Raw genomic sequence first — 20,922 nt, forward strand, 5'->3', positions numbered from 1 at the left:
CCAGGCGCGCTCGGCCGAGCGGCGGCGGCGGCGGCGGCCGAGGAGGGAAGATGGCGGCGGGCTCGGATCTGCTGGACGAGGTCTTCTTCAACAGCGAGGTGGACGAGAAAGTGGTGAGCGACCTGGTGGGCTCGCTCGAGTCGCAGCTGGCGGCCAGCGCGGCCCACCACCACCACCTCGCGCCGCGCACGCCCGAGGTGCGGGCCGCGGCCGCCGGCGCGCTCGGGAACCATGTTGTGAGCGGCAGCCCGGCCGGAGCCGCGGGCGCCGGCGCGGCCGCCCCCGCCGAGGGCGCGCCCGGAGCGGCGCCGGAGCCGCCCCCCGCAGGTAGAGCGCGGCCGGGGGGCGGGGGGCCGCGGCGCGGGGGCCCCGGCTCACCGCTCCGCCCGCTTGTCCCCGCAGGGCCCGCGGCGCCGCCGGCCGCGAAGCTGAGGCCGCCGCCCGAGGGCAGCGCGGGGCCCTGCGCCCCGGTCCCCGCCGCCGCCGCCGCCGCCGCCGCCGCCAGCGCGGGGCCGGAGCCCGCCGCCGCCGGCCCCGCCAAGCCCGCCGGCCCCGCCGCGCCGGCCGCCCGCGCGGGGCCCGGCCCCGGGCCCGGCCCCGCCAAGCCCGCCGGCCCCGCCGCGCAAACTTTGAATGGGGGCGCCGCGCTGCTGAACTCGCACCACGCCGCACCTGCTGTCAGCCTGGTCAACAACGGGCCCGCGCCGCCGCCGCCGCCGCCCAAGCCCGCGCCCGGCACTGTCATCCAGACGCCCCCTTTCCTGGGCGCCGCCGCGCCCCCCGCGCCCGCCGCCGCCGCCCCCTCGCCCCCCGCCGCCCCCGCGCCCGCCGCCGCCCCGCCCCCGCCGCCGCCCGCGCCGGCCACCCTGGCCCGGCCGCCCGGCCACCCGGCTGGACCCGCGCCCGCCGCGCCGCCCCCCGCCGCCGCCGCCGCGCAGAACGGGGGCAGCGCTGGGGCCGCCCCCGCCCCCGCCCCCGCTCCGGCCGCCGGGGGCCCCGCGGGGGGCAGCGGCCAGCCCGGGCCAGGCGTGCCCGCCGCGGCGCCCGTGCAGGGGGTCAAGGCCGAGTCGCCCAAGACGGTGGTGGCGGCGGCGGCGGCGCCCCCGCCCCCGCAGACCCTGGCGGCCGGCGGCGCGGCCAGCTCGACGCCCGGCATGATCCTGGGGCCAACTATGCAAGGGGCGCTGCCCAGCCCGGCCGGCGTCCCGCCGCCCGCCCCCGGGACCCCCACGGGGCTGCCCAAAGGCGCGGCCGGCGCCGTGACCCAGAGCCTGCCCCGCACGCCCACGGCCGCCAGTGGCGGCATCCGGGCCACCCTGACGCCCACCGTGCTGGCCCCACGCCTGCCGCAGCCGCCTCAGAACCCGACCAACATCCAGAACTTCCAGCTGCCCCCAGGTGAGTGGACGCGCGGCGGGAGGGGCGGGCGGCCGCGGCTTCCGGGAAGTTCTCGCCGGCGACGCGCTGAGGGCGGCTGTCCCGCGGGGCGCGGGCGCCCCTGCCCGGGTGCGGTGGCCTGGCCCGGGGTTGGTCTGCGTTTCAGAGTTGCCGGCCCGGGCAGGCGTCCTTGGGTGCCCCTGTGCGTCGGGGCGACCCGCAGTGTGACTCTCGCGGGGACTGGCCCTCGGGGCCGTGCTGGGGGGGCCCGCCGGCCCACCGGCTCTCCTGCTGCCCGTCTCTGGGCTGAGGAGGCAGCTTGGCGGAGCCCCCCTCCCACGCACACGCGCGCGCGCACACGCACACGCGCGCGCTCCAGTGAGGTCAAGGCAGGGTGATCCGGTGGCGTGTGCCCCGTAGGCTGCTCTACCGCCGGCCCCAGGAAGGCAGGGGCCCGGAGCCCGAGCGCTGTGCCGGGAGTGGGCTGAGCGCTCGCCGTGTTGCGGCTCCGCGTGGAGCAGGGGCGCCCGGGGTGGGGGTTCCGGCCTCGGCCCGCTCACAGCCTCGCCGGGGCCGTCCTCCCCGGGGTCCTGAGGTCCCGCAGCTTGGCCATCGCCAGCAGGGGTGCGGCTGCCCCAGAGCCGCCCCGCGCCTGTGAGCGCTCCTCCCCTGGTGGAGTGAGGACGCTCGCCGGGCAGCCGTAGCCGCTGCGGTGGCAGGAGCGAGGCGCTGGCCCTTCTATCTTCCTGCTTTCCAGAAAGGGCCGGTGGTCACTTTGGGAGAGTCCGGGAGGTGCCGGGCCCCTGGCCACGCGTCGCAGGAGGTGGTTTTCCTAGGCAGGAGTGCTTCTGGGTGACCTAGGAGGGGCCAGGCACCCCTCACCCCAGCTGGGCAGGTGGTGTGGTCCTAGGGTGTTGGCCGAAGGCTGTTTGGCGCGGTAGGTGTGTGGTTGACTTTTCGGTAGGAAGTGCGGCAGATTTTGAGTAGAGTTTTCCCAGGAGGCTGGTGGGCTGGTCTGCTTGTGAAGTGACAGCTCCGTCTCCGCACCCTCTCTGGGATCCTGCGTGGCAGCAGGTGCCTCCCTGTGGCGAGGCGGCCCCGCTGTCCTGTGGCTGTACCTGGATGAGCTGCTGGCGCTCTGCCCTGGGCCTCCTGGGGGCTGGGGGCCTCTGCCATCCGCCCCATGCCCCCTTTCTGTTTAAAGATTGACTTATTTGAGAGGCAGAGGCAGAGAGAGAGGTCTTCCATCCGTGGGTTCACTCCCTAAATGTCCACACCGGCTGGAGCTGCGCTGATTGGGAGCCAGGAGCTGCTTCTGGGTCTCCTGCGTGGTTGCAGGGGTCCAAGCACTTGGGCATTTCCGCTGCCTTCCCAGGCCACAGCAGAGAGCGGGATTGGAAGTGGAGCAGCCGGGACTTGAACCGGTGCCCATATAGGATGCCAGCACTGCAGGCGGCGGCTTTATCGCCTTTGCCACAGCGCCGGCCCCCATCCCTGTCTTTTTTTTTTATTATTTTAAGATTTATTTATTTATTTGAAAGAGTTATGCAGAGGAGAGGCAGAGAGAGAGAGGTCCTCCATCACTGGGTCACTCCCTAATTGGCTGCAATGCCGGAGCTGTGCCGATCCAAAGCCAGGAGCCTCCTCCGGGTCTCCCATGCGGGTGCAGGGGCCCAAGGACTTGGGCCGTCCTGCACTGCCCTCCCAGGCCACAGCAGAGAGCCAGATCAGAAGTGGAGCAGCTGGGCCTCCAACCGGCGCCCGCGTGGGACACCGGCACTGCAGGCTAAGCCACAGCGTCGGCCCCAGCCGTCCCGGTCCTAAAGTGTGCTGAGACCCTGTCCGCCTCGTGCTGCTCTGGGAGGTCAGTGTTGGCCGGCTGGGTCTGGCCAGGAGGCCGCTGCACCCGGGGATGGGTGTTTGCCAGCCAGGAGGCCCCTGCACCCGGGGGTGGGTGTTTGCCAGTGTCCCAGGAGCGAGCGCGTGCTCTCTGGGGTCCGCAGCTCTTCAGGAAGAGGGAGTGGCGCCCCCCTCCGGGCCCCTGGGCCGGTCTGCAGGTGAGGAACCCAACAACTGCTGATGGCTTGGCGCCGAGACAGCACGATTTGACTTTGTAAATCAAAGAGAAGGGTTATCGATACTCTCTCCACACCCTGTCGTTGATCAGAAAATAGGAAATTCTTGTTTTTTTCTCCGTGGAACTCTCTCATAATGAAAATGGACAGACGGAAGGTGGGAATAACTTGGAGACATAACTCCTGCTGGGCTACCAGCAGGGGTTATGGCTGGTTCCTGGCACAGCTCAGGCGGGCTGGAGGCAGTGACAGAGTGGGAGGGCTCTCCCCGTGGGGCCTTCCCTTTGTGGGGGTCCTGGATGGGCCGGGGCGGGACAGAGCCTCGCCCTCGCCCGGCCGCCCTCCAGGAGCTCCTGAGAGCCGTTTGTTGGATTCGGGTTGGTTGTTGTCAGGGTGGCCTTTGTGCTGTTGTAGTTTGCTGTTTTGAAGGGGCTGGAGCCTAAATTTTACCCACGTGGGAGTAACACGGAACCCTAACAAGGTGTTGGAGGGATCCTTGGAGCCATCGCAGTTGTCTGGAGTGCCCTGCAGAGAGCCAGTGCGTGACCTCGAAGTGGTTCAGGCAGAAGTGACATCCAGGGGACGTCGCGATGAAGCAGGCAGGGGGCGGCACCACAGCTGCCACGGCCTCCATGGTCTTAGGCTGATGCGCTAAAGGTCGTCCTTGGGCCGCACGGTGGGTCTCGGCGATGTCCTCTGTCCTGGCTGACCCCCTGTTGGGGCCGCACGGTGGGCCTCGGCGATGTCCTGTGTCCTGGCTGACCCTGTAGCTCACAGCTCGGGCCGGTGTAGGTTCCTCATGGACCCAGAGGTGGGCGTCGGGGGCTTGTTTTCCGCGGTGCCGCCGAGGCTGACAGGGTTCTCAGCTCTGGTGAGGGTGTTGCTTGTTGGTAGGACGGGAAAGCCGGCCGTGCTGTGGGTTGGTCCCAGGCTGGTCGGCACAGCGCACAGGCCTGGGACGCGGTGGCAGCTCTGGCGGCAGGTGCTCTTGGCACGAGGGTCGTCGTGGTTCGAGGTTTGGGTTGTTGCTTGTGCACTGTGTCTGCTCGGTGCTTGTGCCCCCATTTCCCTGGCTGCGTCGGGGAAGAGCCGGGGGTCCCGGCTGTCAGGTGGCACTGATGCCTCACGCACGGGGCCCGTGTCGCCACTTGGTGCACACGCACGTTGCCACGTTGCTTTGGCAGGGACAGGATCTTCCGCGGACAGCTTTAGTCGGATGGGAGCATCCCCAGAGCGAGTTCTCGGCAGGAAGGGTGTGCGGTGGTGGCCGAGTCCGCGCTGGGGTCGCCGCTGGGCTGCGGCTGCCTGCGTGGCCTGGGCTGGGGCCGGAGCCTGCCTTCGGCCGAATGCCTGCTTGATTTTCCTCTCGGTGTCCTCAGGTGGCAGCGACATCTGCAGAGAACAAAGGATAACTGGAGCCGTGGGGGCAGCCCTGGGCCCCTCTGTCCCCTCCTGGGCCCCTCCTGCCCGGCCTGCGGTCCTGGCGCTCGCCGGGGTCTCTGGGATGCGTGCAGGCCTTCTTGGTCGCTGGGGTTTGGATAGATGCGCAGGCGTCTGCTGTGTGCAGGCAGCCGGGCTCGGGGTCGCGGCACCCTGCGGCGGTGTTGGAGTGCGGGAAGACGACTTCTGAAGTCCCCAGCCGAGCCGTGTTGGTGAGGCCCTGGGAGGAGGCCCCTTGGCCAGGTGGCGTCTGGTGAGCCTGAGGGAAGGTGGCCCTTCCAGAGTCGCTGAGTGCGGAGTCCCTGGACACGGGGCCGTGCACCGGGCAGTTGGCCTTGAACAGGCAGGGTGGCCCAGGGCAGCCTCGGCTCCCTGCAGGCCCGGCGCTGGACACAGCTCTGAGGGCAGGCGGTGCTGCCGGGTCTGGTAGCTTCCAGAGCCACTCCCAGGAGGAGTGTGTGTGTCGCCCCTGAAGCGGCACATTTGAAGATGCATTTTGTAAATAGCTTGTTGTTTATGAGTTGATCAAAATATATTAACAACTTATTTTTTTAATAATTATCTGAAAGGCACAGTTAGAAAGAGAGCGGCAGAGAGAGAGAGAGAGCGAGAGCGAGCTGTCTTCTGTCTTCTGTCTGCTGGCTCACCAAATGGCCACAACGGCCGGGCAGGGCCAGACAAAAGCCAGGAACCAGGAGCTTCTCTGCATCTCCCTGGTGGGCGCAGGGCCTCTGCTGTCTTCCAGGTGCGTCAGCCGGGAGCTGGATTGGGAGTGGAGTAGCTGGATCGGGAGTGGAGTAGCTGGATTGGGAGTGGAGTAGCTGGGACTTGCACTGCTGCCCACGTGGGTGCCGGCACTGCAGGTGGTGGCCCTACCTACCACGCCCACAGTGCCGGCCCCAACTGTTTTCTTTATATAATTTTTAAAGATGTATTTATTTATTTGAAAGACTTATACAGAGAGAGGAGAGGTGCGGGAGTGGGGAGTCTTCCATCTGCTGGTTCACTCCCCAAGCGGCTGCAACGGCCAGAGCTGAGCCAATCCGAAGCCAGGAGCCAGGAGCTTCTTCCGGGTCTCCCATGTGGGTGCAGGGGCCCAAGGACCTGGGCCATCTTCTACTGCTGTCCCAGGCCAGAGAGCTGGATCGGAGGTGGAGCAGCCGGGATTTGAACCAGTGCCCATATGGGAGGCCGGCACTGCAGGCAGCGGCTTTACTTGCTGCGGCACAACGCCAGCCCTTTTAAAAATATTGCAGCAGATACCTGAACGGGTTGTGGGGCACTTGCCCGAGATTTGGGTGCCTCGTGTCTTCGTGTCTTCGTGTTCATAAGCGGGCAGCAGTTCCTGCTCAGTTCTCCCTCGTGGAACCGTCACAGCCAGGCCTTTGGTGACAGAACACTGAAGCTGAGGAAACCCAGGGCAGGCGCTTGCGGCTTTGGGACCTTTGTGGGGTGCCCTGGCGACCGCCGGCAGCCCGAGGTGGCCGTGAGGCGGGCAGTGTCGGCTGCAGAGGCAGACGGCCGCCTCTGGAACTTGCTCCCTGTTCAGTGCTCGGTGAAGTCGATCACGGGCTGTCGGGCTGGGGTTGCACGGCCTCGGACGCTTCACACCAGAAGTTTTGTGTGTTTTTTTTCATACCTCTGAGTTTTTGCATTAAGATGCTAAGACTTCTAAAAACAAAAAGACAAAAATTGTGCACAGTTAGGCCTCGACCCCCCACTTTGGAATGTGTAGACCCCGATACCTTTGCTCGACTCCCCTGAGGTGTCAGCCTCACCCCTGTGTGTCCCCGACCCCGTGTGTCCCCACTGACCCCTGTGTGTGTCAGCCTCACCCTGTGTGTCCCCACTGACCCCTGTGTGTGTCAGCCTCACCCTGTGTGTCCCCACTGACCCCTGTGTGTGCCAGCCTCACCCCTGTGTGTCCCCACTGACCCCTGTGTGTGTCAGCCTCACCCTGTGTGTCCCCACTGACCCCTGTGTGTGTCAGCCTCACCCCTGCGTGTCCCCACTGACCCCTGTGTGTGTCAGCCTCACCCCTGCGTGTCCCCACTGACCCGTGTGTGTCAGCCTCACCCCTGCGTGTCCCCACTGACCCCTGTGTGTGTCAGCCTCACCCTGTGTGTCCCCACTGACCCCTGTGTGTGTCAGCCTCACCCTGTGTGTCCCCACTGACCCCTGTGTGTGTCAGCCTCACCCCTGCATGTCCCCACTGACCCCTGTGTGTGTCAGCCTCACCCCTGCGTGTCCCCACTGACCCCTGTGTGTGTCAGCCTCACCCTGTGTGTCCCCACTGACCCCTGTGTGTGTCAGCCTCACCCCTGTGTGTCCCCACTGACCCCTGTGTGTGTCAGCCTCACCCCTGCGTGTCCCCACTGACCCCTGTGTGTCCCCTGACCCTGTGTGTCCCCGACCCCTGTGCTTGTCTCTCTCACCCCTGTGTGTCCCTGACCCCGGCCTGTGTCCCTACACTTGTGTGTCCCCCGACCCCTGTGTGTGTCAGCCTCACCCCTGTGTGTCCCCGACCCCTGTGTGTCCCCTGACCCCTGTGTGTCCCCGACCCCTGTGTGTCCCCTGACCCCTGTGTGTCCCCGACCCGTGCGTGTTACCCTCACCCCTGTGTGTGTCAGCCTCACCCCTGTGTGTGTCAGCCTCACCCCTGTGTCCCCTGACCCCTGTGTGTCCCCGACCCGTGCGTGTTACCCTCACCCCTTTGTGTCCCCTGACTCCTGTGTGTCATCCTCACCCCTGTGTGTGTCACCCTCACCTCTGTGTGTGTCTCCGACCCCTGTGTGTCCCCTTACCACTGTGTCTCCCTTGGCCCCTGTGTGTCAGCCCTCACCCCTGTCTGTATGTCAGCCCTGACCCCTGTGTCTCCCTTGGCCCCTGTGTCTCCCCTGACCCCGCGTGTGTCTGAACTGGCTGGCCTCTGGCTTCTCTGACCCCAGATAGCCACTGTCCCATCTGGTCCCTGCTGCTGTGTGTGCATGTCACAGGAAGTGCCGCTGCCATTGCTGCTGTGGGTGGGGGTGGGGGTGGGGGGTGGGAGCCCTCCTGGGTGGCATGTGAGACGGGAGTGACCCCAGGACCAGGGTGCACTGTAGGTGGGGGTGGGGGTGGGAGCCCTCCTGGGTGGCACGTGAGACGGGAGTGGCCCCAGGACCAGTGGACAGGAGTGACCCCAGGACCAGGGTGCACTGTAGGTGGGGGTGGGGGTGGGAGCCCTCCTGGGTGGCACGTGAGACGGGAGTGACCCCAGGACCAGGGTGCACTGTAGGTGGGGGTGGGGGTGGGGGTGGGAGCCCTCCTGGGTGGCATGTGAGACGGGAGTGACCCCAGGACCAGCGGACAGGAGTGGCCCCAGGACCAGGAGTGGCCCCAGGACCAGCGGACAGGAGTGACCCCAGGACCAGGGTGCGGTGGGGGTGGGGGTGGGGGTGGGAGCCCTCCTGGGTGGCACGTGAGACGGGAGTGGCCCCAGGACCAGCGGACAGGAGTGACCCCAGGACCAGGGTGCGGTGGGGGTGGGGGTGGGGGTGGGAGCCCTCCTGGGTGGCATGTGAGACGGGAGTGACCCCAGGACCAGCGGACAGGAGTGGCCCCAGGACCAGGAGTGGCCCCAGGACCAGTGGACAGGAGTGACCCCAGGACCAGGGTGCACTGTAGGTGGGGGTGGGGGTGGGAGCCCTCCTGGGTGGCATGTGAGACGGGAGTGACCCCAGGACCAGCGGACAGGAGTGACCCCAGGACCAGGGTGCGGTGGGGGTGGGGGTGGGGGTGGGAGCCCTCCTGGGTGGCACGTGAGACGGGAGTGGCCCCAGGACCAGGGTGCGCTGCAGCGCTGCACTGCGGGGCTGGCTGATTTTGGTTTTCCTGAGGTGTGAGTTCTGGGCCTGCTGTCTCCTGTAGGATGCTACAGTGAAGGGAGGGTCCGTGCTTGCTGCTACCCCCACACCTGAGGGGTGGGCCCAGGGCGGGAGCGTGCTGCGTGGGCAGCGGGGGACCCAGCGAGGCTGCTGGCACTGTTCTGACCCTGGAGGTCGGGGAATCCAGGTCAGCACCGCACCCACCGGGTCAGCAGCAGGACTTGGCCCAGGGCTCTGTGGAAAGACGCGTCCGTGCTCTGGAAGGGGGTCCGTGGTACGAGTGGACAGCAGTGTGCCTAGGAGCCGGTAGATCCATGGGACAGAGGCTCTGTGGCTGGGGGCTTTGCCGAGGACACTCTGGGAGTGGACGTGTGAGGGGTTGGTGGAGCGCCTGCCCTTCCGTGGCGTGTTTATGGGTGAGTGAAGGGGGAAGAGAGACAACTTTTTGTGTATTTATTTTTTTAAAGACTTGTTTATTTGAAGGGCAGAGTTACGGAGGGGCAGAGAGAGGAGAGGGGGAGAGAGAGGTCTCCATCTGCTGGTTCCCTCCCCAAATGGCTGCAGCAGCCGGAGCTGGGTTGATCCAAAGCCAGGCGGTTCCTCTGGGTCTCCCCCGTGGGTTCAGGACTTGGGCATCTTCCACTGCTTTCCAGGCCATAGCAGAGAGCTGGACGGGAAGTGGAGCAGCCGGGACTCGAACCGGTACACTAACGGGATGCCGGCACTGCAGGTGATGACTTTACCCGCTGTGCCACAGAATGGGCCCGAGACAGCCTCCTTACTCTGTAACTGCTGAAGTGTGGCAATGAGGAGGTTTCTGGGGGAGGCTTTCGTCTCTTTGGTCTCCCAGACACGGGTCGCCAGCCTGGTTTTCCTGTGGTCTGCACGGGGCGGCCCGGAGGGAGCCAAGCTGCCTGCCGTCGGCTGCGCGTGTGAGACGCTGCGGGTACCCGTCTCGGGCCGTAGGATGCTGACTAAGAGAAGAAAGCTCCCTGGGCTGCATCTTCGTGGCACTCTAACTTGTAAAACTATTAGTCACTTGACAGTGACTTCTTCCCGAGCCTGTCCTCTGACTAGTTAGTTGACATTGGTCCCAGGAAGTCGGGGAAGCGTTGCAGCAGCGAGGGAGTAGCTGGGGCCCTCACAGCCTGCCCTGCCGGCCGTCACGGTGGGACCTGGCCGTGAGGAAGGCGCCGTGCCTCAGCCTGGTCCCCGTGCTCTGCTCCGCAGTCGTCCGCAGTCTGCGTAAGTGGCCCAGCCTGGGTGGGCGTCCCTCTACACAGCCGTGGTCAGGGTTGAGCCTTTAAAGGTTGTGATGCAAATGGACTTCAGCGCTGGGCCAGCTTGCTTTTTTAGAGTTACCGTGACAATACGCCCTCTTGTTAGAGATGGATAGCCTTCTGAGAAAGTTGTGTTCGGGTTTGAGTTGTGTCTCTGTGGCTCCGTGAGCTTGGACCTGGGTCAGGCACGGTGCACAGCTGTGGCCTGTTTGCCTCACGGCACTCCAGGGGTCCTGAGGCCGGCAGCCCCCGCTCTTGTGCTGCACCTGTTGTGGGGTGTCAGGGTGGGGCTGCGCTGGGCACTTGCACAGGTCCTGGCCCTGGGCGGGGGGTGTGAGGCAGTGCTGGGCACTTGGGAGCCGTGAGCAGAGGTCAGGATTTGAGGGTGGTGGCCTTGGGCTGTGTGTGCAGTGGCAGGTGGGGAGAGGCAGTTCCCCGGCTGGCCCCGCAGCACAGGGGGCACGGGAGGAGTGGCCAGGGAGCCAGGGGCCTGCCCTGAAGTCCAGGAGAGAAGGTGCGAGTGGCTGGCCCATGGGGGTGGGCGGGGGTCAGCAGGAAGGGGCACCTGAGGGAGCACCGCTGTTGCTTGCATAGCTCCTGGGATGGGTGCTGGCTTCTTTGCCTGTGTTTACGGGACCTTGGGGGGACCTCCCCTTCTAGGCGGCGCTAGTTGCTGATCTTGGCAGTTTGCTGTTGGGTGTGCGTCCTAGCCTCCCCGCCACGTGTGGATGAGTGGGAGGCGGGCCTCCCGCCACGTGTGGATGAGTGGGAGGCGGGCCTCCCCTCCACGTGTGGATGAGTGGGAGGCGGGCCTCCCCGCCACGTGTGGATGAGTGGGAGGCGGGCCTCCCCGCCACGTGTGGATGAGTGGGAGTCGGGTCTCCCTCCACGAGGGTCCCAAGGCTGGCAGAGGCGAATGGAGCTTCCGGGCATCTGCCGCCCCCGCCTGTGTGTCTCGTCGTCCCGTGGTCGGACCTGCACTTGTGAGTGGGCGTGGTTGGGTTTGGAGCAGACACGTGCTTCAGATGCCTGGCGCAAAGAGGTGTCTGATGTGGCCCAGGTGTGCGCGCGAGGGCTGACTGGCCCAGGGGTGGTTGGCTGTGCTTAGATCGGCAGGTGTGTGTCTGGTGGGTCCTGCCAGCCTGTAGTGTGAGGTCCCCTAGGCTTGAGTTTCTGCCGTCCCAAGGGGCCGTGTCACCTGGCTGAGGCCTGTTGCTGTACAGCTGGCAGCCCCAGAGCTGGGAGACGTCCCCTGGGCGCGGGGCCTGCCCCCAAGCTGGGAGACGCCCCCTGGGCGCCGGGCCTGCCCCCTGAGCTGGGAGATGTTCCCTGAGCTGGGAGACGCCCCCTGGGCTGGGAGACGCCCCCTGAGCTGGGAGACGTCCCCTGGGTGCGGGGCCTGCCCCCAGAGCTGGGAGACGCCCCCTGGGCGCGGGGCCTGCCCCCAAGCTGGGAGATGCCCCCAGAGCTGGGAGACGTCCCCTGAGTTGGGAGATGCCCCCTGAGCTGGGAGACGCCCCCTGGGCTGGGAGACGCCCCCTGGGCGCGGGGCCTGCCCCAGTGATGCCCGTCACTTTCTTCTGGGGTCTGCCGAGAGGACTTGGTTGGCTGCTTGCACTTGGGCCTGGGGGCGGGGTTCGATGGGTGGCAGCACGCTGCTCACAGCCAGCAGGCCTGGGGAGTGTCTGGTGAACCGGTTGGCCAGTCGGTCGGTCAGCAGGCACAGGCTGGGTGGCAGCTGCGGGCTGGTTGTGTGCGGGGCTTGGCCGGGGGCCAGAGCGGGCAGCATGGAGCCGCGTGAGGACTGCGGTGGGCTTGCGACGTGGAATCCTGCTCTCCCCGGTGTCGCTCCCCGAGCAGGCGCCCTGGTGCTCGGTGGGGGTCGCTCCAGTTTCCCTGCTGCTCCGGGGACTGGCTGGAGGCTGTTGATGGGACTTGGCTCCTTGTCTGCTTGAGATGCCCTGAGTGACGTGACGTGACGTGACGTGACGTGACGCGGCGAGGAGGTGCCGTGGCTGGAGGGGCGGGGGAGCTCCCCACAAAGCGCGGTTCCAGGTGCGGCTCTGACCTCGCACGTGGCCCCAGGGCCCTGGTGACGCGGGCCCTGCCGGCCGACCTCTGCTTCCCCTTGTTCCCGGTCGTGTGACAGGCAGCTCTTGGACGCCCTGGGCAGTGGCCCCTGAGACCTGGGTGCTGGAAAGGAGGGGCTGCCCCTTCCCTCTGGCAGCGCTGAGGCCGGGCTCAGGTGCCACCCGCCTCAGGCCCAGGGCATCCAGGGCGCTGTTTGCCTGGCAGGCCGGGTTGGGACAGAGACATCAGGGCACGACCGCAGGTGGGGAGCTCAGGGCAGCGACTTTGTGTGTGGACTGGGCCGTGCGTGTGCACCTGGGGCCCTGCGAGTGCACCTGGGGCCCTGCGTGTGCACGTGGGGCCGTGCGTGTGGACATGGGGCCGTGTGTGTGGACCTGGGGCCCTGCGTGTGGACTTGGTGCCGTGCTTGTGGACGTGGGGCCCTGCATGTGGTCTTGGGGTCCTGGGTGTGGACATGAGGCCCTGCGTGTGGACATGGGGTCCTGCGTGTGGACGTGGGGCCCTGTGTGTGGTGTGGGGCCTTGCGTGTGGACGTGGGGCCCTGCGTGTGGACGTGGGGCCCTGTGTGTGGATCTGGGGCCCTGAGTGTGGACGTGGGGCCCTGCGTGTGGACGTGGGGCCCTGTATGTGGACCTGGGGCCCTGCGTGTGCACCTGGGGCCCTGCGTGTGGACGTGGGGCCCTGCGTGTGGACCTGGGGCCATGTGTGTGGACCTGGGGCCCTGTATGTGGACCTGGGGCCCTGTGTGTGGACCTGGGGCCCTGTGTGTGGACCTGGGGCCATGTGTGTGCACGTGGGGCCCTGTGTGTGCACGTGGGGCCCTGTGTGTGCACGTGGGGCCCTGTGCGTGCACCTGGGGCCATGTGTGTGCACCTGGGGCCATGTGTGTGGATGTGGGGCCTTGCGTGTGGACCTGGGGCCATGTGTGTGGACCTGGGGCCCTGTGTGTGGACGTGGGGCCCTGTGTGTGCACCTGGGGCCCTGTGTGTGGATGTGGGTCCCTGTGTGTGCACCTGGGGCCCTGTGTGTGAACGTGGGGCCGTGTGTGTGGACGTGGGGCCGTGTGTGTGGACGTGGGGCCCTGTGTGTGGACGTGGGGCCCTGTGTGTGGACGTGGGGCCCTGTGTGTGGACCTGGGGCCCTGTGTGTGGACCTGGGGCCCTGTGTGTGCACCTGGGGCCCTGTGTGTGGACGTGGGGCCATGTGTGTGGACGTGGGGCCATGTGTGTGGACGTGGGGCCATGTGTGTGGACGTGGGGCCATGCGTGTGGACCTGGGGCCTTGTGTGTGGACCTGGGGCCCTGTGTGTGGACGTGGGGCCCTGTGTGTGGACCTGGGGCCATGTGTGTGGACGTGGGGCCATGCGTGTGGACGTGGGGCCCTGCGTGTGGACCTGGGGCCCTGCGTGTGGACGTGGGGCCCTGTGTGTGGACCTGGGGCCCTGCGTGTGGACGTGGGGCCCTGCGTGTGGACGTGGGGCCCTGCGTGTGGACCTGGGGCCCTGCGTGTGGACGTGGGGCCATGCGTGTGGACCTGGGGCCTTGTGTGTGCACCAGGGTCCCTGTGTGTGGACCTAGGCTGTGGGAATTCGTGAACTCTGTTCTTGGATGACAGAGCGCAGTGCTGGCGAGGCACACGCAAAGCCCCGGGTGAGCGCCTGGCTCCGTGCTGGGCTGGTCTCTGTGTCCTGTGGGCTGCAGTGGGGGCGGCCGTGCGGAGGCAGGGCGTGCACGTGGCCGGAGTGGCTGTTTCTGAGGAGCCTGGTTGGGCTGGGGCGGTCACTTTGTCCTTTCATTCAAGCCCCTCGTGGCAGTGGAGAGACAGGCGCTGGAGCATGGCTCTCGGGTCCTGTGCCCCTCAGCCTTCCTGATGACACCGGTGTGGTTGACGGCAGGTGCTGCTGCCGGCGTGGGGACCGCCCGGTTCTGACCCCGCAGTCTGCCGGCCATCAGTGGCTTCTCTGCCTCCTGGTGCCCCGCGCTGGGTTTCCCCCCTGGGCTGCTCCACCGGGGACATGGGCAGGGCCCTTGCTGCCTGCTCGAGGGTGGCATCCTGGCTCTGCCTGCCGCCCGCGCCTCGCTCCGGCTCTGGCTGCCCTGTTCCTGGGTCTGACTTGGCCTTCGCAGGGCTCTGTGCTCCCTGCTCGGCTCGCTTGGGATCTGTGTGTCCATAGCTGGGGCAGCCCGCTGTGCCGGCCCTCGCTGGGTCTGAGTGGTCTTGCCAGCTGAGTTCCTGTTCCCTGCATGTGCTCAGTGTCAGATGCGGGACTGGTGCGGCCCAGATGCTGGGGGCATGAGTCAGGAGTCTCCTGGAAGCGGTGTGCCTGGCTGGACGGGGATCCGGGAGGCATTAATTGGACTGGGAAGCGGTGGAAGAGAGCAGGTTGTGCACCTCTGGGTCTTGGACTCGGAGGCCCGAGCCTGTCACAGCGCGTGGTCCCTGCGTGGGCTGCTTTACTGTGTGGCTGTCACAGCCACTTAACAAGCACCTGCCAGGCACCACCCATGGAAGGTGAGGACCTGGCCAGCGTCCCGGGCGGCCCTGTCACAGCCCCGACCTCTGCCTGCTCTTGCTCCTAACCCTTTGTTGTGTTGTAGCCTGGGCGCCGTGTGTGGTGTGGCCCAGGCTTCTCCACGTGGCCGTGTGGTGTTTGCTGGGGTGGACACTCTCTCCCGTGGGGGGCTTTTGGGTTATTTGCTGATCACCCTGTCACCTGGTGACCTCTTGCTGTGCGTGTGTGGGCCCTGCTGTGGGACGTTGTGAACCCCGAGGTGGAGCAGAGGAGGGTGCGCACGGTGGAGTGCCGGGGGCTGGCCGTGTTGAGGAGACGGGCGTCTTCCCCAGCAGGCCTGGCCTCGCCGTGTGGCTGAGGCTGTGGCAGCTTCCAGAGCCGAGGCCGAGCTGGGGGGCAGGGCCGGGGCACCGAGCGTGCCGGGGTGGCTTTCGTCGTTTACTTTGTCTTCAGGCAGAGCTTTTAGGCTGCTCTCCGAGATGGGACGCAGCCGCGCAGGGCTCCTTTTCCTGGAGGCACTTGTGTGTCTGGGAAGAAGCACTGTGTGCAGTGATTTCAGCGTGGGACCCCTACTCCCCCGGTGGAGCCACAGCGTGGGCGGCCTCCTCTCGTGGCCACAGGGGCACTGCCGAGCGTGTCCGGCCAGCGGCTGGGTGCAGGGTGCGTGAGGGTGGGGCCCCAGGAGGGGCAGGAAGGGAGTTGTGGGGGCGTGTGCAGCCCAGGGAGGGGCTGGGAAACCCTGGGGAAGGGTCTGCTGTTCTGGAGGCTTGTGGCTACTAGGGACTGACCCAGGGAGGTTGGTGACTTCGGGCTGTGTGCAGGGAGCGGTCGCCACGTCCTGTGGCCTTCCAGTTCGTAGGTGCTTGTGGGTGGGGTGCCTGTGCTGGTCGCCCAGTTGCGCCCGTTTCCGACATTACTTGGGTGCCGTGTCCTGTCGGGCGCTGCCTGCCCTTTGGCGTCTGTGTGCATCACGTCCGGGAGCTGGCGCTCTGTCCTGCAGGTGATGCCGTGCCACAGCCCCAGTGCCCAGGCGGTGTCGGCTGGACCCTGCCTGTCCCGCACGGTCCCCGGAGGGCGGGGGCGGCCTCCAGCTTCTCCTCTTGCTTGGGGCTGGATCTTCTGGGGCCAGGAGTGGTCTGTCTGTCTGTCTGTCTTTCTTTCTTTCCCGGGAAAGCCTCTTCAGCTATCGCTGCTGCTTCCTCTTGGAGCTCCACATAAGCTGTTGTGTGACACATGCAGCTGTCCTGTGACACGCGCTGGTCACCTGGCACACGTGACGGGCACCCGACACACGGTCGTGGCACGTGTGGCTGTTGCACGACACACGGGCACCTGACACGTGTGGCTGTAACACATGTGACTACTGCGTAACATGCATGATGGCTGTGTCGCATGTGATGGGTAGCCTGCACGTATGTGTGTCACATGTGACTACGTGGCACACGATGGTTGTGACACATGATGGACACCTGACACACATGGTGGCTTTTGTGTCACACGCTCCTTCCCAGCCTGCATCTGTAGCATGATAACCCCTGATGCACCTGCCGGGGCCTTTCTCTGGTCTCTGTTGGGGCTTGGGTGATTCACATATTTACAGTCCTTTACTCTTTTTTTTTTTTTTTTAAAGATTTATTTATTTATTTATTTGAGAGAGAGAGAGAGAGAGAGAGAGAGAGTCTTCCATCCAATGGTTCACTTCCCAATTGGCTGCAGCGGCCGGAGCTGCACCAGTCTGAAGGCAGGAACCAGGAGCTTCTTCTGGGTCTCCCACGTGGGTGCAGGGGCCCAGGACTTGGGCCGTCCTCCACTGCTTTCCCAGGCCACAGCAGAGAGCTGGATGGGAGGTGGAGCAGCCGGTTCTTGAACCGGCGTCCATTTGGGATGCTGGCGCTTCAGGCCGGGGCGTTAACCTGCTGTGCCACAGTGCCGGCCCTTACATTTCTTTACTCTTGCGTTAGGGTGTGGGGAGGGGACTAGGGGCCCAGCAAGTGGGTCTGCCAGTTGGCCAGCTCACCAGGAGACTGTTGCTGGGGGGATGAGGGGCGCAGCTCTTGCGCCCCCGATTCCTGGCACTAAGAGGTGTTGTGGTATTTCGGGTAGAGTCCTCTGAGAACTGTTCCCAGGTAGGAGGGAGCGTGCAGGGGCTGCCTGTCGTAGCTGGGATGGACTTGCAGGAAGAGGGCTGCCTGTGGAGGCTGCTCTGTGTTGCCTGTCCTGGGGCAGCGGTCCAGTCTCCAGCAGAGATGGCAGGAAGTGGTGTCTGGTGGGTGCTGGCCAGGAGGTGGACTTGCAGTCTGGTGGGGCAGGAGGCCTTCAGGCCTTGCTCCAGGGTGACCCTTGGTGGACATCCCGGGCTGTCCGTCACGGGCGCCCTGGCGTGTTCTGCGGATGACAATGGAACGGGCATGGAGGTGAACCGCGGAGGACCCTGTTACAGTGTCCAGGGAGCAGTGAGCGCCCTGTGTGTGTGTGTGTGTGTGAGAGAGGTGGGTGAGCTCCCTGTGTGTGTGTGTGTGTGTGTGTGAGAGAGAGGTGGGTGAGCTCCCTGTGTGTGTGTGTGTGCGTGTGTGTGAGAGGTAGGTGCCGGCTGCAGACCTGGGAGCTGCAGCCTTTGGTCTTTACCTCAGTGGTGGTGGGGGGCAGGAGGATATGCTGGCTTGCTGGGGGGGGGTAGGGTGTGGTCCCGGGGTTAGAGGCCCCGTGCCACCCATGGTCAGCACTGGCCTGCAGGGCTGTGTCTGAGAACCCCCTCGTCAGGCAGGGCGTGGAGACTGGTGCAGGTACCCGTGGTGCATGGCCCCGCGCGTGACGGCAGGGCTGGTCTGAGGAAGCAGCTACTGGGCGGCACAGGCGTGGGGGGGTCGGGCCAGCATGGCGCCCTGGTAACGGAGAGCGGCCGGTAGGACGCGGGGGAGGTGGATGCACGTGTTGTGGGAGAGTGGACGTGGCCTGCTGTGGCCTGGGGGAAGAGCCAGGTGCAGTGAGGCACAGTCTGGCTCTAGAACTGCAGGTGACCCTGCTGCCCGTTATTTTGACCGAGTTGGGCTCTGGAGTGGCCATGGCAGGGACACTCATGGCTGGCCAGTCTCAGGGATTCTAGGTTGGCTGTGCTGGCCATCTGAGGGGGCCTAGTGCCCTCCCAGGGTGTCTGGGGCTGTTGTCCCCCCATGCCGTGTGTCAGGTATGAGACGTGTGGCACGTGGAGTCCCCAGGGATGACGCTGTCCTTGTCTGGGCTTGGTGAGCAGCGCCGGGCACGTGCTGGGCATGTCCTACGGGGGGAGCCGGCGCAGTGCCGGGCCCGGCACTCCCGGGGGTTTTCTGATGACTGATGCCTGCTGCGGCTCCGGTCTGGGCGGGCGCTTCGGGTGCTGGGGTGAGGGCAGGTGCAGGAGGAAGAGCAGGTGTGGGGCGCCCTGAGCACCGCGGCTGGGAGTGGCGGGTGCTGGGTTTCTGGAGATGGCCCTCTGGCTGCTGCGGTGCTGTCCTTGGTGGCGTGGTCGAAACGTTGCTTTCGTGGGAACCAGAGGGCCCTCCTGGGGCCACGCTGGGCGTGTTCCCCAGGGACCGAGCCCCTCGCCGTCGGAGGGGCCCTGTGTTTGCGCAGTGGCAGCGTCCGGGCAGGGGCCCCTCCCCCTCACTCCCACCGCCGTCACCCCAGGTGCCTTCAGAGCAGGTGGGGCCCTGCCGCTGCCCAGCCGAGACTTCGGGCCGGGAGTCCTTCCTGCTCCGTGTGTGCCGAGGTCTTGGTTCTGCTGGCCTGTGAGCGCACGTGACGGTGTCCCTTCTGTGCAGGGCTCTGCTCTGGAGGGAAGAGCGTCCCATGTGACCAGCACATGCGTGACCTCACACACGCACGGCCTCTCATGAGAGTGACCTTGCCTCCCACCTAGAAAAGGGGCTGATGCATCGTTATTTAAAGTAATTTTCTCTGTCATTTGTTTTAATTATTTTATGTTTTATTTGAAAGGCAGACACACACACACACACACAGATCCTCCACCCACTGCTTCATTCCCCAGATTCCTGCGTCAGCTGGTCCTGGACCACGCTGAAGCCGGGGGCCAAGAACTCATCCATGTCTCCCACTGAGCCGTCGCTGCTGCCTCCCAGGTGTGCAGTAGCAGGAAGCTGAAATGGGAAGTGGGGCCGGGAGCCAGACCCAGGCGTTGCAGCGTGGGACGTGGGTGTCCCAGGTGGTCTCTGACCCCTGCCGCGGATGCCCTGGCTGCCCCGTCCTCTGGTGGAGACAAGGACTTCTGGAAGGACCGCATGTCTGGGCTGTGGCTTGGGACCCCACACACTGACCACTCACTGCCTCCCGAGGCCTGTAGGGGCAGGAAGCTGGGGTCAGCCGTGGACGTGGGTGCCTAACCCCCGGGCTAAATGCTGCTTCCGCCCAGCGCACTGGGCAGTCCTGGCGAGAAGTGAGGATGCGTTTAGGTGAGAGGAAGTCGCTGCTGCTGGTGTTCAGGACACGAATGTGCGGCTCCTTGCTGGGGACCTGTGGGTGCCCTGGGAGTCTGCTCTGCCTGGTCCGGACTAGGGTCTGCGGTAGACCAGGTGTCTGAGGGAAGAACTCACAGCAGGGCTCGTCCACTGCACTTGGGGTGCTCTGGATCGACCTCCTGAACTCCCCACCTAGCAGTACAGCCTGCGCAGCCCTGTACTTACAAATAGCTTAAGAATATTTATTTTTGGAGGCCAGCACTGTGGCGGAGCGGCAGTGTCGGCATCCCATATCGACGCTGGTTGAGACCCAGCTGCTCCACTTGCAATGCAGCTCTCTGCTGTGGCCTGGGCAAGCAGGAGAAGATGCCCAAGTGCTGGGTCCCTGCCCCGGTGTGGGGGACCCGGAAGAAGCTCCAGGCTCCGGACTTTGGATTGGCCCAGCTCCAGCTGTTGTGGCCGTTTGGGGAGTGAGCCCGCAGAGGGAAGACCTCTCTCTCTCTGCCTCTCCGTAACTCTGCCTCCTAAATAAATAAAAAAATAAATACTTCAAAGCTCCTATTTTCTTTTAGTGTGTCTGATACCCGTTTGCAGAGGAGTTCATAAAGGCAGAAGCCCGTGGAGTAGGCACGGCTGACCTGGGCTGTCGCCCGACCGTCCCACGCCTCGTTCTGGTTCACGGGACTTGAGGGCCGCGTGCTCCCTGAGCCTGTTGCAGTTCTCACGGCGTGCCAGGCCCACGTCCGTGACGGAAACGGGCGTCATCTGGTCTGGGTGGGGGCCCTGGGGTGGGCGGGGGGACAGACTCCCCAGCCTGGCTGGGGGGAGCGTGCGAGGCGTGTGTACGGGGGCAGTTGCTGAGACCGCGAGTGGTTGTCGCAGTGTGGCTTCGAGCCTGCGTGGTTGGGCTCCATCGCCACCTGAGATTACATACGCTCTGTGTGTGCTGAGTTTTCCTCCTTGGAGGCTTCGAACCACCTGGGGCGAGTTGGTGTGTGTCCCTGGAAGTGACCGGTCTTCTGTGTTGGCCCAGGGATGGCTGTGTACTCGTGCCGTTTGTCCTGGCGCGAGAGGTCCCTGCGTCCTCCCAGGTTTCCTGTGCCCCAGGCCTGTCCTCTCCCCAAGAAGCCTCGTGTCCCTGTGAGATGTCGGCACGTGTGGCGCTGTGGGCGGTCACGGGAGCTTGGGTCCGGACTCCGCCCTGCCTGCTCATTCTCGGGTTGTACCCGCTTCTCTTTCCTTGCACAGAGTGTCTTGGCTCTCGTTAGCGTAAACTTAGATTCACCTGCTTGGCTTATCCTGCCCTACTTAACCTGGAGATGCAGGGTCACAGCAATGCAGCATCGCAGTGCGGAGCTGCCGTGCACTTCCGTCCTTCATGACTGTTCTGAGGACTGACTGACTTACTTATTTCTGAGAGTGAGAATTAACAGGGAGGGAGAGACCAGAGATCTCCTGTCTGCTGGGTCCGCCCAGAAGGCCACAGCGTCCAGGGCTGGGCCAGGCTGAAGCCAGGAGCAGGCCCCATCTGGGTCTGTCTCCCACAGGGACGCAGGCTCCAGACACTCAGGCCGTCTGCGCTGCTTTCCCCAGGCCTCAGCAGGGAGCGGCCAGGACGTGAACACACGGGCTCCTGGCCTCGCGGGCGGAGGCTTGACCTGCTGCACCGGCTGCTTAGCAGGACCTGGGGGCCGTCGTCCAGCGCTGCTGTAACTGGGAAGCTGTCCTGTGCGTGTGTCGGACACTCAGGAAGCGGCCTTGGTTCAAGCCCTGACACTGCACGCGTGGTTTTGGAGAGAAGTAGTCTGAGATGCGTTCCGCTTCCCTCGG

General features: G+C 65.6%; 1 protein-coding gene across 3 annotated transcripts in view; it reads left to right on the forward strand.

Moving 5' to 3' along the window:
• Window positions 1-20,922, forward strand: part of TAF4 (TATA-box binding protein associated factor 4) — a 70,873-nt gene continuing 49,951 nt past the window's right edge. The window contains exons 1-2 of one of the 3 annotated variants that reach the window (XM_070051647.1): window positions 1-327; window positions 403-1,398. In XM_070051647.1, coding sequence (XP_069907748.1) covers window positions 51-327; window positions 403-1,398 — 1,273 coding nt within the window. In that variant the 5' untranslated portion in view covers window positions 1-50. Of the gene's footprint in view, window positions 1,399-20,922 lie in introns of all 3 variants that reach the window. The other 2 variants (XM_070051646.1, XM_070051644.1) reach the window with 2 other exon arrangements.

Source organism: Oryctolagus cuniculus, chromosome 11, assembly GCF_964237555.1.
Source record: "Oryctolagus cuniculus chromosome 11, mOryCun1.1, whole genome shotgun sequence".
NCBI lineage: Eukaryota > Metazoa > Chordata > Mammalia > Lagomorpha > Leporidae > Oryctolagus > Oryctolagus cuniculus.